The sequence below is a fragment of the Rhinoderma darwinii genome, chromosome 1 (genome assembly GCF_050947455.1).
Source record: "Rhinoderma darwinii isolate aRhiDar2 chromosome 1, aRhiDar2.hap1, whole genome shotgun sequence".
Taxonomy (NCBI): domain Eukaryota; kingdom Metazoa; phylum Chordata; class Amphibia; order Anura; family Rhinodermatidae; genus Rhinoderma; species Rhinoderma darwinii.
In genome coordinates this window covers 121159745-121175690 of record NC_134687.1, presented here as the reverse complement: position 1 = coordinate 121175690, position 15946 = coordinate 121159745, and the positions used below count along the sequence as shown (strand labels likewise).

The following is a 15946-nucleotide window of genomic DNA, read 5'->3' as shown; positions in this document are numbered from 1 at the left end:
GTACCAATAATAACTACAGCACATCTTGCAAAAAACAGCCCTCATACCACTACATCTATGAAAAAATAAAATTAATTAAGGCTCGAATAAGTCAGCAAAATAAAAAATATGCAGTTGTGCAGATCAGAGGGGAACATTTCTTCTGTTTCAAGAGGCGATTTATCGGGGCCCTAAAATTAGGGAACTAGGAAGGGGAGGGCCCAAACATATCTGCTGGAACGAGGGTACCCGTATTATACCAGGACAATACTTCCCAGCAAAATTTACCAAACTGCAAAGGTGCCGAGTGTGGACCAAAAGGGGGATAATAAAGGACACCATTTATCAGTGCAACACCGGCCTGTGCATAAAGGATTGCTTCACAGCGTAACACACATCTATGGATTATTTTATTATTTACCCCATTATTATACCACGTGACTATGCCCCTGATGTACTCTGCCCAGCTCACATATGCCCCCACATTATAAACTCAAATACCAGTAAAACTCCAAACAAAACTACTACCAAGCAAAATCTATGCTTCAAAAGCCAAATGGCGCTCCCTCACTTCTAAGCCCTACGGTGTGCCCAAACAGCAGTTTACTTCTGCCTATATGGCACCGCCATACACGGGAGAGCCCTTTTAAAAAAAATTGGGATGTGTGTCTCCTGTGGCATAAGCTGTGCATGACATATTTGCCACTGAATTGGCATATCTAGTGAAAAATTAACATTTTTACTTTGCACCATCCACAGTGCATTAATTTATGGAAAAGACCTGTGGGGTGAAAATGCTCCCTGCACCCCTTAATAAATGTGGGTGTAGTTTCCAAAATGGGGTCAATTCTCAGGGGTTTCTTTTTATTAGTTCACATCAGAGCCCTGCAATTGTGAACCAATACTTTGTAAGTCGCCAAATTAGGCCTCAATTTCGCATGGTAATCTTTCATTCCTGAGCCCTGTCGAATGTCCAGGCAAAAGATTAGTGCCCCATGTAGGGTGATTCTAAAACCGGGATTGCGGGGTTAACATGCTCACTACACCCCTAGGTGAATACCTTAAGGGGTGTAGTTTCCAAAATGGGGTCACTTCTGGGGGGTTTCCACTGTTTTGGTCCCACATGGGCTTTGCAAATGCTACATAGCGACCAGAAACCAATCCAGCAAAATCTGCACTCCAAAAGCAAAATGGCGCTCCTTCCCTTCTGAACCCTGCTGTGTGCCCAAACAGCAGTTTATGACCACATATGGGGTATTGCCGTACTCGGGAGAAATTGCTTTTCAAATGTTGGATTGCTTTTTCTCCATTATTTTTTGAGAAAATGAAAAATTTTGCGCTAAATCTACGTCTTCTTTGAAAAAAATTTCATTTTTCTTTTCACTGCCCAATTCAAATAAAATCTATGAAACACCTGTCGGGGTCAAAATGCTCACTACACCCCTAAATTAATTCCTCAAGGGGTGTAGTATATCGAATGGAGTCCCTTTTTGGTAGTTTCATTTGTAATGGGACCTTAGGGGCTTTGCAAAAGCGACATGGTCTCAAGAAACCAATCCAGCAAAATCTGTGCTCCAAAAGCCAAATGGCGCTCTTTCCCTTCTAAGCCCTGCCGTGTGTCCAAACAGCCGTTTATGACCACATGTGGGGTATTGTTTTACTCGGGAGAAATTGCTTTCCAAATTTTGCGGTGCTTTTTCTCCTTTAGTCCTTGTGGAAATGAGAAAAAGTTACCTAAACCTACATTTTCTTTGAAAGAATGTAGATTTTCATTTTCACGGCCTACTTCCAATAATTTCTTCAATAAACCTGTTCAGTCAAAATGCTCACTATACCCCTAGATAATTTCCTTCAGGGGTTTCGTTTCCCAAATGGGGTCACTTTTGGGGGATTTCCACTGTTTTGGCACCGCAAGAGCCCTTCAAACCTGACATGGTGCCTAAAATATTTTCTAATAAAAAGGAGGCCTAAAATCCACTAGGTGCTCCTTTGCTTCTGAGGCCTGTGCTTTAGTCCAGTAGCACACTAGTGCCGCATGTGGGATATTTCCTAAAACTGCAGAACCTGGGCAATAAATATTCAGTTGTGTTTCTCTGGTAAAACTCTGTGTTACAAAAAAAATGGATTCAAAATGAATTTCTGCAAAAAAAACTTTGGTTTCCTGTGAAACGTCGAAAGGGTTATGAAACGTTCTAAATGCTGTTTTAAATACTTTGAGGGTGAAGTTTTTAAAATGGGGTTACTTATTGGGGGTTTCTAATATATAAGGCCCTAAAAACCACTTTGCAACAGAACTGGTCCCAGAAGAAATAGCCTTTTGAAATTTTCTTGAAAATGTGAGAAATTGCTGCTAAAGTTTTAAGCCTTGTAACGTCCTAGAAAAATTAAAGGATATTCAAAAAATGATGCCAATCTTAAGTAGACATATGGGGGATGTTAATTATCATCAATTTTGTGTGGTATAACTGCCTAACTTACAAGCAGATACATTTAAATTTAGAAAAATTTAAATTTGTTTACAATTTTTCACTAAATTTTGGTGTTTTTTACAATTAAATACTAAATGTACCGAGTAAATGTTAACAATACCATAGAGTCCAATGTGTCACGAGAAAACAATCTCAGAATTGCTTGGATAGGTCAAATCATTCCGACGTGATTACCACATGAAGTGAAACATGTCAGATTTGAAAAATAAGGCCCTGTCAGGATGGTCAAAAGTGGCCAAAGAGGGAAGGGGTTAAAGAGAGCTCTGTTATATGTTGACCTTGTATGTCCTACAATTATGTGTTATCCCCTTGTAGCTGTAAGATATCTGCTAGATACTAATGGCTAATGCGGTGTTTATATCAAGGGTCACTGCCCCTTTTGTTGCCTCTCCCGATCTGTGGAAAGACGCTAGTGCATGCTGGGTAACACACAAGGAGTCTCATACACGCTAGCTGTACAGCCCAGTGTGCACGAGCAACTCTCTACGCCTGATGTCATGACTGGCAGAAAACCAAAGGTGCAGTGACACTATAGGGTATGTTCACACGCAGTAACCAGAAATGTCTGAAAATACGGAGCTGTTTTCAGGCGAAAACAGCTCCTGATTTTCAGACGTTTTCAAAATGGCGTCACTTCTTGGAGCAATTCAGCAAAATACCTGTAGGGTAAAAATGCCCACTATACCCCTTAATAAATTGAAAACTCTCGTTCTTCGCTGCATTTTTTACGGTCGTTTTTGGAGCTATTTTTCAATGGAGTGAATGAAAAGCGCCTCCAAAAACGTCCCAAGAAGTGTCCTGCACATATTTTGACGAGCCGTCATTTTACGCGCCGTATTTTGTCAGCGACACGTAAAATAAAGGTTTGTGGGAACAGAACATCGTAAAACCCATTGCAGGCAATGGGCAGATGTTTGTAGGCGTATTAGGGGCGTTTTTTCAGGCGTAATTCGAGGCGTAAAACGCACGAATTACGTCTGAAAATAGGCCGTGTGAACATACCCTTAATTATTTCATAGTAAATTCACACTTGGTTTACTTTGGGAATTTCTTCTAGGTCAACACCACATATATACAATTTGAACAGTTTTACTCTTCTATCATACTATGTATTTCAATAAATCTATCAATGATGTAACTTTGCCTGAAGAATTGAAAATTGTTCTTGTATTTTACAGGTTCCATAGTGTTTGCAAACACGGACTGAAAAAAGTTTGCTAAAAATCAGCAGTACATCTCTCGCTTCCTTCACAGCCTCAGATATGGGGTGGACGGGTTTTCTTTTAGCAAGAAGGTGCATCTCATCGTGGAGGCCTGAAACTGGGCTACTTCATAATACGGTATGCCGGACCTGCATACGACAGCTGTCTGTAGGTTCTGTAGAACAAGACTGTCCACCTTCCTCCCAAAGACGTTCCCCAGTAAGAGTTGGTTGTGCGTCAGGATTTTGGGGAGACACTGCAGCTTCAGGTAAACTTACACAATTGTGAACAATTTCTAATTTCCTATTTATCGCCATAGACACAATACTATCTATTCACAGATCTACACCGTATATAAAATTTATTGTAATGCGAGTCTAAGGCGTAATGAACACACCCGTGTTGCGGCTTTTCTGTACTGTATGGGCCGCTAGACTTTTAAGTTCCTTAGGTATCTATGGATCCATACAGTACATTTGTATTCCTCTGATTTCACACAGATCATACAGAATCTGCCAAAAATTAATGTGGCATGGTATTCTACCCTAGAAGCATTGTTAATACAGTACTACATGGAGGTAATATTTAGCAGCACACAGAGTGCCTAGGGCTCTGTAGTAAGTAAATCCGTGACACCTTAGATGATCCCTTACACAACCTATTAGCAATAGCCAACTCCTGAAATTATTGCAAACATAAGATGTACATTTGCGCCATTACAAATATTATATGTGCTTGGAACACTTATTTACTCATAGCCAATCTTCCTTTTGTTTTAAAAAACAAACAAAACTCTGAGTATTACAAAAGTCTTATCAAAAAAATAGGGCCGACAATTCAATATACATCAAATTCCAAGATTTAAACATTGCGATTTTCCCCCATCCCACTCCCATAACACAAACCCTACCCAGACCCACAAGTGAGGAAAGAATAAAAACAAAAAAACGTATGTAATTTTGATATTTACACCAACTTTGCCATGTCTTCTTCCTCTTCTTCTTCTTCTAGTTTTCCAGTGAATTTGTTAAACTTCACAGATTATATTCGTCTACTATCGTTCTAGGGGAGTAATTTATGAATTCCACCATTTATAGCCAATCTTAAATTGCAGAACAACCGTTTAGGTGTTAGGCTGGGTCCAGATTTGCAGTGCATTTCCACATTGTAAATAGGCAACAATTTACCGTACAATACAAGTGGATAGGGTACAGAAATCAGAGAAAGCTGAGGATTTAAAAATCTGCAGAATTCTCATTCTTTTGTGGAAATGCCACAGATTTTCACCACAGACTATTTCCTTTCAAGTGCACAAACTGAGGCAAAATTTGCATGTAACAGAATTATCCCCCACGTCTGGACCCAGACATTAAATGTAACAATCTCACACATTATTTTATTTTTTGTTAAAATGATCAATAAAAAAACAACTTTTTTTTTCTGTTTGTGGATTTGCACAAGCCAATTTTTGTTACAAGTTGTAAAGATAATTATTATGCGTAGACGATCCAAGCCATCACCTATCAATCACATGTGCAAAGTACAATATAAATGTTATAAATCATAATATAGAATTCTACAATATATATATATAGCGCACAAGGAAATGGCGACAGCACACTACGAACACTAATGCCACCTAAGCCACGAAATATAAATAAATATGCATTAGTGCTAAATCTACTTACAATAGGGAGCTTCTTAGCGCACATTTTGATCAAATTGTGTGAGCCCACCTGCCACGACAAGGCGACCTCTATGAAGTGGGAACCTACGCTGCACATACAGTACATCCAGAACTGGGACTAAGCCTACATATATCTGGGGATGGTAGGAACCAGCATTAAACTAATTAAAATCACCCAGGGCAGAATGGGAGGAGTGCAAGATCAAAAAATGGAGGCAGTCACTAACCCCACATATATGAATCACATAAAGAACACAAAAGTTTGAAAAGCACATTGAAACAAAATGTGTATACAGGTGCAAGAACGCCTGTGACTGCAAATTTATACAGCACACAAGAAAACGGCGACAGCACACTGCGAACACTAATGCCACCTAAGCCACTAAATATAAATAAATATATATATAAATAACGTTCTGCTTTTTCCCAGTTCCACAGCTTATATACGGAGGAAAGTTGGATTTCTTAGTTTTCGACTACCTCTCTGAAATAACAATGTCTCTTCTATCAGCGGTAAAAGCCAAGTCTCCTGTAAGTATATTCTTAAGTAGATTGTTTGCTTTCTGCATTTGTAATTGAAAAGAAAATTCTGGTGAAAAAAAAAGATATCCGATGGAATAGATTGGGCATCCATGCATTCACACATCTCTACAATCTTGTGTGATCTGCTGTCAGCATGGAGAACGTCTGGGGTTTCCTGAAATATGGCTATTGCCGTTCAGCCATCAATGTCCCTTCATGTAGAGGAGCCCTCTCTTCTAAACTACAGTGAAATAATGATCCTGCCCTGCTACTGGTTTAATAATGTGTTAGTATAAGACAGCACATAGTGATCTAAAAGGATCCCTATGCGCTGACTAAATGAATGGAGAGAAGTGCATGAGGCTGATTGGTCAGTGTCATACACTCCTCTGTACAACGCCCACTTGGTCAATAGTAAAACACGCCCAGTTGTCCATTGAGCAACTCATTAGCATAAATCTAAAATCGCCAATAAAGTGGTGAAAATAGATAGTTTTTTTAAAATAAAAAGCCCTGCAGTCACCTACATTATAGCGCCGATCTCCTTATGTAGGAGATAGGCCACTTATAATGTGGTGACAGAGCCTCTTTAAAGCTAGTTCTAAAAAAAATATATATTCATTGTGTTCTGTGGTAATTTACTTCAGCAGGTCTTCAAATTCTTAGCAATAATGGCAATTATCAATTAAACAATATATCCTATAAATCCAAGACAAGCTTTGCTCATGAGAACTGTATAGCCCCAAGATTAGTGAAGTAAATACACCATGGGGCTATGTGGCAGGCTAGTACAACTACTCATATAGCTTCTTGACTTCGTGTTCCTGCTTCCCGTTCATGTAATTAAATGTAGCACATATAATATTCTATTAGTTAATTCTTAGCCTGTAACCAATTATATTCTATTTATACACCTAGTTCATGCTCTAAAACAATCATAATCCTATGGCCTAATGCACTGGACCGTGGAGATCTTGCGGTCCGCAAAACTATGGATCCATTGTCTGTATTTCCGGTTTCATTTGTCCACAAAAAAAACTTCCAGAGTGCAAACATGTGCCATCAGTATTCACAGATCCGTAAAAAAGGAAGGCTGGAATTGATGTCGCCAGTTTGTTCCAACCCCATGAGTAGGTCACATGATCCTCAAATACGGACTGTAAAATGACATGTCCTGAGTTTTTCAGCCCGGACTATTTTTTCTCACAATAAATGGGTCCGTGTGCTATCCACAAAATCTGTAAACACACCCTTAATCTATATAATCTCCATGCATTACTCATATTTTACTTATCTCGAGTTATATCCTGTAACGCCTCGTTCACATCTGTGTTTAAGACTCCGTTAGAGGCCTCCGTCGCATATCCGGCCGAGATTACCGGAGAAAATAATGCAGTATGCTGCGCTGTTGTCTCTGGTAAAATCACCGACACCAGGACGGAACCGCTGCTTCCGTTATTCCCCTGTTCTGCTCCTCTCACAGAGCAGAGCAATGGAACACACCAACGCAGGTGTGAACTAAGCCTAATACAGTCCAGAGCTGCATTCATAATTTTCCAAACTTCAGGGCTTAACTTTCCCAGCATTTTTTGCTGTTTCAATGTCTTGCCCTGGTGATTTACATTCTGGAAAGTCTTTACACTGGACACTATTGTAACTTGATGTAGTAAACAATGACTTTACAACTGCATTAGAGGAGCTCAGCTAATCGGTTAGAGATGTGCTTGTCAACAAGCTTGTCCATTGTTTCCAGTAGGAACCAGCATAATTATAACTGCAGATCTGGGGTATAATACAGTTGTAACTCAGGAGCCATAAAAGGAGTCGGACTCGCCAACCAGAGTATAAGCGGAGCCTCCGGTGGGCTTCAACAGGTCCAGCAGCAGACAACCCCATTCGGAGCTGTCTTTGGAGCCAGTCATTGGCCTCTATGGTCTGTTTCTTATGGGTTTATTAAAGAAAAAAACTATTAGACCTTATCGATGATGTGTGCTCTATGAGCAATGGTAACATCATAGTCTATGCAAATAAATGTGGACGTGCACAGGTTCTTTATTTCCCCTGGTGGGCCCGACTAACCCCAGCTATCTCCTTCTCTTTAAAACAGAGAACATGTGCTACATTCCTATGTGGTCTCATGAGCAGAGGTGGCATCACTTTCAGTAATTTACAAGAATGACTTTGAGTGTATAGTATACCTATGACATAGTCTGAAAACGTTCTGATAAGATTGCATTGTACTTACAGAGCCTTGGGTTTACTCCAGACTTTGTACACACAGCTATGGCCCCATATCTGAAAGACCTTCATAAATCAGGTATTTTATGTCACATCTTATACAACATTCACCCCGAAATGTCTTTTGTCACCATATTGTTTTGTGTATGAAAGGAGAGAAGTTCTCTTTGATGCATATTTGTCTTTTTTTTTTAATGTATATTTAGATGTACCTCTGATGGCTGTGCAGAAGGACAGATTCTTACCATTTCCCCTGTATTATCAATTTATTACCCACCACGTCTTGTTTGTATGACACTTTTGTTTTTGTTGTGGTGCAGCTGTAAATAGCAGCTTGCCGGTAGAGAAAACAAACCGCTAAGGCCTCGTGCACACTTCCATCACCGTTTTCACTGCCGTTTTTGACGGATCCGTGTGCCCGTTTTAGCGGCCGTGTGCACTCTGTTTCCGTTTCCGAGCGCCGAGCATGGTACTGTCCAGGGTGCTGAAAGAGCATGGTTGTTCAGCGCTTGTCACTGTACAGGGTGCTGAAAGAGTTAATGGTCTGCACTGATCGGCGGTAACTCTTTCAGCACCCTGGACAGTGACTAGCGCTTTAGAATGAACATGCTCGGCGCTCTCAAAATACAATTTTAATGAAATAAAAATAAATAAATAATAAGTTCATACTTACTTTCCTCCTGTCCGGCCTCCAGGGATGACATTTCATCCCATGTCACCGCTGCAGCCAATCACAGGCTGTAGTGGCGGTCATGTAAGTCAGGATGACGTCAGAAGGCCGGCCTCCAGGGATGACGCTTCATCCCACGTGACCGCCTCTGCAGCGGCCACATGGACTGCCGCGTCATACAGAGAGGTCGGACTGGGGGAAGAAGAGGGATTCCTCACCAAGACAACGACCGGGTACGTATGAACTGCTTTTTCTTTTATTTTTATCAGCAGCCTCTTTTCTCTATCAGTGATTGATAGAGACAAGTGGCTGCCGATTAGTGTAATATATCTATAATGTACTTCTGCCCGCCCGGCCGTTGCTAGGCAACGGCTCCGTCACACACGGACGGCACACGGATGCCTTCCATGTGCCTTCAGTTTTTTTGACGGCCCCCATGACTTGCATGGGCCTCACGGTCACGGAATCTCGGACATGCTCTACTTTTTATCGGAACGGAGCAACGGGACCGTCAAAAAAACTGAAGTGTCCATGGCCCCATTGAAAAGAATGGGTCAGGATGTTATACAACTTTTTTTTTATATTATTTGTGTATTAGTTTCTCACCATTTTCAAGCTTGCTGTCAGTGAATGAGAACTCTCTTGTTCACATTTAGACAAACTGTCCTGATCACGTTTAACTGACATATCTGTACAGCTTATGACTTAACTTAAACATGTAGCCGAAAATGTTACAATAAGTTACGATCAGAGTAATTGGTAGTTATTGCATTGATAATTTGATTGTTATTTTGCTAGGTATTCGTGTTATCAGTAATGCAGGAGGTACAAACCCTCTGGCCTGTGCTGCTGCTTTGCAGGAGATTGTGAAGAAAAATGGTCTTGATTTAAAAATTGCCGTTGTAACCGGAGATGACTTGATGAAACAGGTAAACCTTTAGACTGCTGTAGAACTAATGGAAATCATACTGTACATAGTAGGTAGACCATCCTAAAATAGGGTTGAACCTCTCTGGCCAATTTTGCCTGTGGCATACGGTTTCTTTGCTTCATTGATAAGCGCAGTCCTTCTCACTAAAACCCTGCGTATGTTGTCCTAAATTCCACAGATGGGCTGGAGGACTTCTCTTTCTTTTACTATTTCATAAGCAGGCTCATACACCTGTGCTGCTAGTCTGTGGGCCGCTACTCTCACCAGTTACTGGAATAAAGCTGCCCCAGCGCTCCTCTGCTTTTTGTTTAGAGATCCCTGAGCTAAAGGTTGACTGCACTCATATAGACTTAGGCTGAATTCACACAAACGTATATTACGTCCGTGTGACGGCCGTTAAAACAGCGGCCGTCACGCGGACACATGTATTTCAATGGGACCATTCATGGTCGTTGTTTCAACAGATCGTGTGAAGGGTCCATTGAAGTTTAGAACATGTTCTATTTTGTTCCGTTTTCACAGATCCCTCCATAGACTCAAGTCTAAGTGGATCCGTGAAAATGGAACCCACACATGGGCACCTCGGACGTGAGAAACGTCACGTTTTTCACATCATATTTTCCCCACTTTCTTGTGAATCTGGCCTTAGTGTAATGCCCATGTGCTTTATATCCGAATTTTAACTTAGCAGTGACAACATTTAGCTGAGAGATGCGAAAATAATTTTAGCAATCAGGGGACTCCCAATAAAAAATTTCAATATGAATCATTTATTTTAAGAGGTTTGCAAAACTGGAGGTACTCCTTAGTAGTTTTTAAAAGAAGGCTAAATACTTTATATAAGCATGTAATATAAAAAGCCCTATCTGTAGCACAGAATTATGCAAAATTAATCAAATGAACTGCACTGTTTTATGTAAATAAAGTTTCATGGTATACGGGAGTCAGTGAATGGAAACATTTATTATTTACATTTAGAAGATGAAAACTGTTCCTGGCCATGTCCTGCTCACACAGTAGATGAATGTGTTACAATTTTTTTAGTGTAGGAAAGAGCCAGGATTACAGGACAGAAGAGCGATTTGTGTTAAAGAACTGATACTTTGTAACAAACTCATCATCTTGTGAGAGAAAAGGTGTCATTTCCAGATATCCGCAATCCAGGATATCGGCAGCACTGGATAGAAATGGCCACCAGTCCCCTGCTCTTAAGCATGGATTGTTAAGTAGCTACTTAATGTGGCATTGTGGAAGAGGCCATGGATGAATGTATTGTTATTTTGGTTTACTGCAATTTGATGGCTATTGAAAAAAATTCTGAATAATAAAATGAGGCACTAACAAATCTCTACTCTACCGCTCTGACGGCCAAAAGTTCACAAACTAGTCCTTCGTTCAGAAGATACAACTTCCCTTCACAGCATGAGGAAAAGCATAAAGGCAGTTTTGGGTGGTTTTAGAGATGGAGGTCAGCTGGGCTCTGTAGTTCCACCGTCAACGGAGTAATCTCATCCGCAATTTGCTTACTGGCCTATAGCGTTTGAAATAAAAGCTGATATAGAATGGCACTGTACCAACTGCGCAAAGTCGAAGGCCCCATGCGCACTGCCGTGCCCATAATCACGAATCCTTGATTGCCGGCCGCCGACACAGCGGGTTGCATTTTCGTGTCGTGCTCTCATACAAAGTATGGGAGCACGGCCCGTAAAATAAAACAATAGGACATGCTCTATATTTCCCGGCACGGTTCTACGGCACGGACATCTATCCGTAGCGCTACGGAAAGGTGTCTGCGGCCAATAGAATCGGCCGGGTCCGTAATTGCAGACCATATTTTTTACGGTCGTATGCTTGGGGCATAAGAGTTTAATAATGCTCACAGAATGCAAGGTACAGAACAAGCATATCAATTAAAATCGCGGCACGTCTGGTATTTGCTCAACCCTGGGTTTTGCTCTGACTGCTTCTTCCGGGGCATTTGGTACGGTGCCATTCTATATCCGCTTTATTTAAAACGCTATAGGCCTATAACCAGAATCTAGACTAAATTGCTCCGTTGATGGTGGAACTACAGAGCCCAGCTGACCTCCATCTCTAAATATACCCAAAACAATCTTTATTTTTTTTATCATGGTGTGAAGGGAAGTTGTATCTTCTGAACAAAGGACTAGTTGGTGAACTTTTGGCCGTCAGTGCGGTAATATGGTCTCAAAAGTGCCTCTAACAATGGCATGTTTATCGGTGATTACCAATTTAATAAAACATGGTTTCTCGTATGCTGCTCTTTGGTTTCCAGAAAGATGCGTTTAAAGAAGCTGGAATCACTGATATGGACAGTGGGAAGCCTTTTCCTGAGCATGTTCAAAGCATGAATGCATATCTGGGGTAGGTTATTCGAATCATTCTGAAATCACTGCATAATCTAATACTAGGCTTATGACACTGCCATCTACTGAGGTTTATCCCATGCCCCCAATTAACCCCTTAAACCTGTTGCTACATGAAAATGATGAAAAACTAATTGGATATAAGAGATGGATACATTTCAAGTGATTACGTCAATCGGGGAGCGAAACTCGCTTTTATATGTGCATCAACTGTACATTCATTAGATGAATACGAAAAACAACAAGTAGGTGGAAGACGTGCTGAATTTGTCATTGGTTGTAGAGCACCATGATAAAGACATTTAGGTGCTATGTCTATAGTGGATAATGAGTGTAGGTTGTAGCCATATATACGTATTATCTGGTTTTAACTGTTGTTCTATTAAAAAAAGTCATTAAAAAGTATATGTACCAAGAAGAGTAAAGACCAAATAGAATATGCAACATTATCACGATTGGGAAAGCCTCTAATTCTCGTCAAACAAGTACGTACCCTTTACATACTTGGGGTACAGTTGCGGATTGCCGATGGGTTACCATGGAAACCGGGGGCCTAACAAAGGCCCATAGGTATAAGCCTATTAGATTGCCTGTGAGTCTAAAGGGCATTTTACACCGGCCGATAAGCGGCCGGTGCAGCAAGCGCCGATCGTTACTCCGATCGCTCGTCCCCATACATTATTATCATGTCTGCAGCGCGTCTCCCTGTTTACACAGAGAGATGCGCTGCCGACAACGATAATATTAAACTTTTTTTAAAACGATACGACCAGCAGATGATCGAGTGTTTGCTCGTTCATCTGCTGATCGCTGCCCTGTTTACACAAGGCACTTATCGGCAACGAGCGTTCCTAGAATGCTTGTCTGCCCGATAATCGTCCAGGGTAAAAACCCCCCTAACACTGGCAGGAATTAATGCTTTGGAATACCAAATATTCCAAGGCATTATATAAGTGCTCAAATGATCGCAGCGTCAAGCCCCTAGTGGGATTTGATAAAAAAAAAATGTGAAATAAAGTTTAATAAAGATTAGGAACATTTTTTAATTAAGTTCCCTCCCACGAAATAATGAATAAACCCCTTTTTTCTTGAAAAAAAACAACATTATATTATTTGAAAATAGTAAACACCACAATAGGAAACCACTGTAATCGTAAAGTAAAGGTAACTCGCACGGGATCTGGCATAAATTAACAAAGGTGGTGGATTTACTTTTTTTTCTTATACCTCCACAAAAAAAATTATACTACAGCTCATCCTGAAAAAAACAAGCCAACATACGGCTACGTCGTAGTAATAATAATAATAAAAAATGCGGCAACACAAAAATGACTTTTTCCCATAAAACGTATTTTTATTGTGCAAATGTACTAAAACGTTAAAAAAAAAGGTTACATATTTGGTATCACCGTATTCATAACATTTTTAAACAGTAAACAGGGGGAAAATAATGGCAGAACCTTCAGGAAAAAGCCAATAATGCTAATAAATAAATGATATGTACCCCAAAATATAATCATCCCACAAAAAACAACTCTAATACAGCTCCATGGATAGAAAAATAAAAAGTAATAATTTTTGGAATACGACAATGAAAAAATACGAAAAAAATGAAATAGGAAAATGCTTTGTCCTTTAAAGGGGTTTTCCCACGAGAGACATTTATGACATATCCACAGGATATATCCCACCTCTGGGACCCGCACCTATTTCGAGAACGACTCGCTGAGCTACGCCGTTTCCTTTACTCCAATAGTAGTGAATGGCAGTTACAGAAGCAGAATAGCATGCGAGCTACGCTGTTTACGTAACTCACGACCATATAACATGGTTGGAATTTGCCTCATTCAGCCGCAACACACAGTGGCTGAACGGGGTTTAGGGGTCCCCGTTCTGGAATTAGGTGCGGGTCCCAGAGGTGGGACCCGCATCTATCTGACATTTATGACATATCCTGTGGATATTTCATAAATGTCTCTCGTGGGAAGGCCCAAAATAGGCCTAACATATTTCTAGGATTATTCACTGATAATAGGGGTCTAATCATTGTATTTAACCTGTTTCGTGACCACCAATACACCTTTTCACTACGGTCACTAGCGGGCCTTAGGCTAGGCTAGGCCGCCGCCTTTTCGCGCAGCCTAGTCTAAGTCTGGCATGGGTGTCCTGTGCAGGCTAAAGCGGGTGCTCAGCTGTCTGACGACAGCCAATCTCCTGCTTTAACGGTAGTGGCATTTAAGTAGTTCACCCATCGGCGGCCTGCAAAATGTGATAGCGGGCCTCGGATGGGTTGTCATATTGCTGCGACCGGATTGACCCGAACAATAAAGTAAACATGTCATTTAAACTGTAAGGTGAAGCCCTAAAAAAGAACCCGCAAAAAACAATGGCGAAATTGCTATTTTTTTCCATTGAAAACCACGTCTCGTTCCACGAAAAACAAGCCCACATATCACTACAATGACGGAAAAATAAAGTTACGGCTCTTGGAAAGCGACGGTGCAAAAACAAATCATTTTAGTTGAAAAGTGTTTTTATTATGCAAAAGTAGAAAAACATCTAAGAAAGTAGAAAAACCTATACATATGTGGTAACGTCCTAATCAAACCAACCCATAGAATAAAGGTAACATGTTATTTACGCCACACGGTGATCAGCGTAGATTTAAAACGCATAGAACAATGGCGGAATTGCTGTTTTATTTCTAACCCCCCCCCTCAAAAAAAAGTTAATAAAAGTTAATCTAATAATCTATGTAGACAGAAAAAGAAAAAAGTTATAGCTCTATGAATGCAACGATGGAAAAACGGGAATCATTTCTTGGTCATTAACCCCCTTCCCGCTCCATGACGTACTATTACGTCATGGCAGCTGTATCGTTCGCGCTCCATGACCTAATAGTACGTCTCGGGAGTGACGGCCGTTTCGGCCGTCCTCCCGACACATACAGGAGCTGTGACAGCTGCTGTCTTGTTCAGCAGCTGTCACAGCTCCTACAGCGGGGACCGATCGCTGTGTCCCCGCTGATTAACCCCTTAAAAGCCGCGTTCTATAGAGATCGCGGCTTTTTAGGGGTTAAGTTGCCATCGCCGGCCTGCTACACGATAGCGGCCGGCGATGGTGACTATGGCAACCGGACACCAAACAATGGCGTCCGGCTATGCCATAGAGGGAAGCCTAGTGGGTCCTGACAACGTCAGGACCCACTATGCTTGCTGTCAGTGACTAGCTGACAGTTCTAATACACTGCACTACGGATGTAGTGCAGTGTATTAGAATAGCGATCAGGGCCTCCTGCCCTCAAGTCCCCTAGTGGGACAAAGTAATACAGTAACAAAAAAGTTAAAAAAAGATGTGTAAAAATAAGAAAATAAAAGTTTTAAAAGTATTAAAAGTAAAAATCCCCCTTTTTACCTTATCAGTCATTTATTATTAATAAAAATATATAAACAAACAAATAAACTATACATAATTGGTATCGCCGCGTCCATAACGACCTGAACTACAAAACTATTTCGTTATTTATCCCGCACGGTGAACGCCGTAACAGAAAATAATAATAAACCGTACCACAATCACAATTGTTTGGTCACTTCACCTCCCAAAAAATGGAATAAAAAGAGATCAAAAAGTCGCATCTACCTAAAAATGGTACTGATCGAAACTACAGTTCGTTACGCAAAAAACAAGTTCTCACACAGCTTTATTGATTGAAAAATAAAAACGTTATGGCACTTAGAATAAGGCAACACAAAAAGTGAATGATTGTTTACAAAACGTATTTTATTGTGCAAACGCCATAAGACATAAAAAAAAACTATAAACATCAGGTATCGCCGTA

At 40.6% G+C, this 15946-nt stretch overlaps 1 protein-coding gene across 1 annotated transcript in view; it reads left to right on the top strand.

Annotated features, from left to right (window-relative positions):
- LOC142753781 (uncharacterized) overlaps window positions 1-15946 on the top strand; it is a 100917-nt gene that overhangs the window by 27606 nt on the left and 57365 nt on the right. The window contains exons 2-6 of the mRNA XM_075860323.1: window positions 3647-3938; window positions 5788-5888; window positions 8127-8196; window positions 9586-9716; window positions 12015-12103. Coding sequence (XP_075716438.1) covers window positions 3731-3938; window positions 5788-5888; window positions 8127-8196; window positions 9586-9716; window positions 12015-12103 — 599 coding nt within the window. The 5' untranslated portion in view covers window positions 3647-3730. The remainder of the gene's footprint in view (window positions 1-3646; window positions 3939-5787; window positions 5889-8126; window positions 8197-9585; window positions 9717-12014; window positions 12104-15946) is intronic.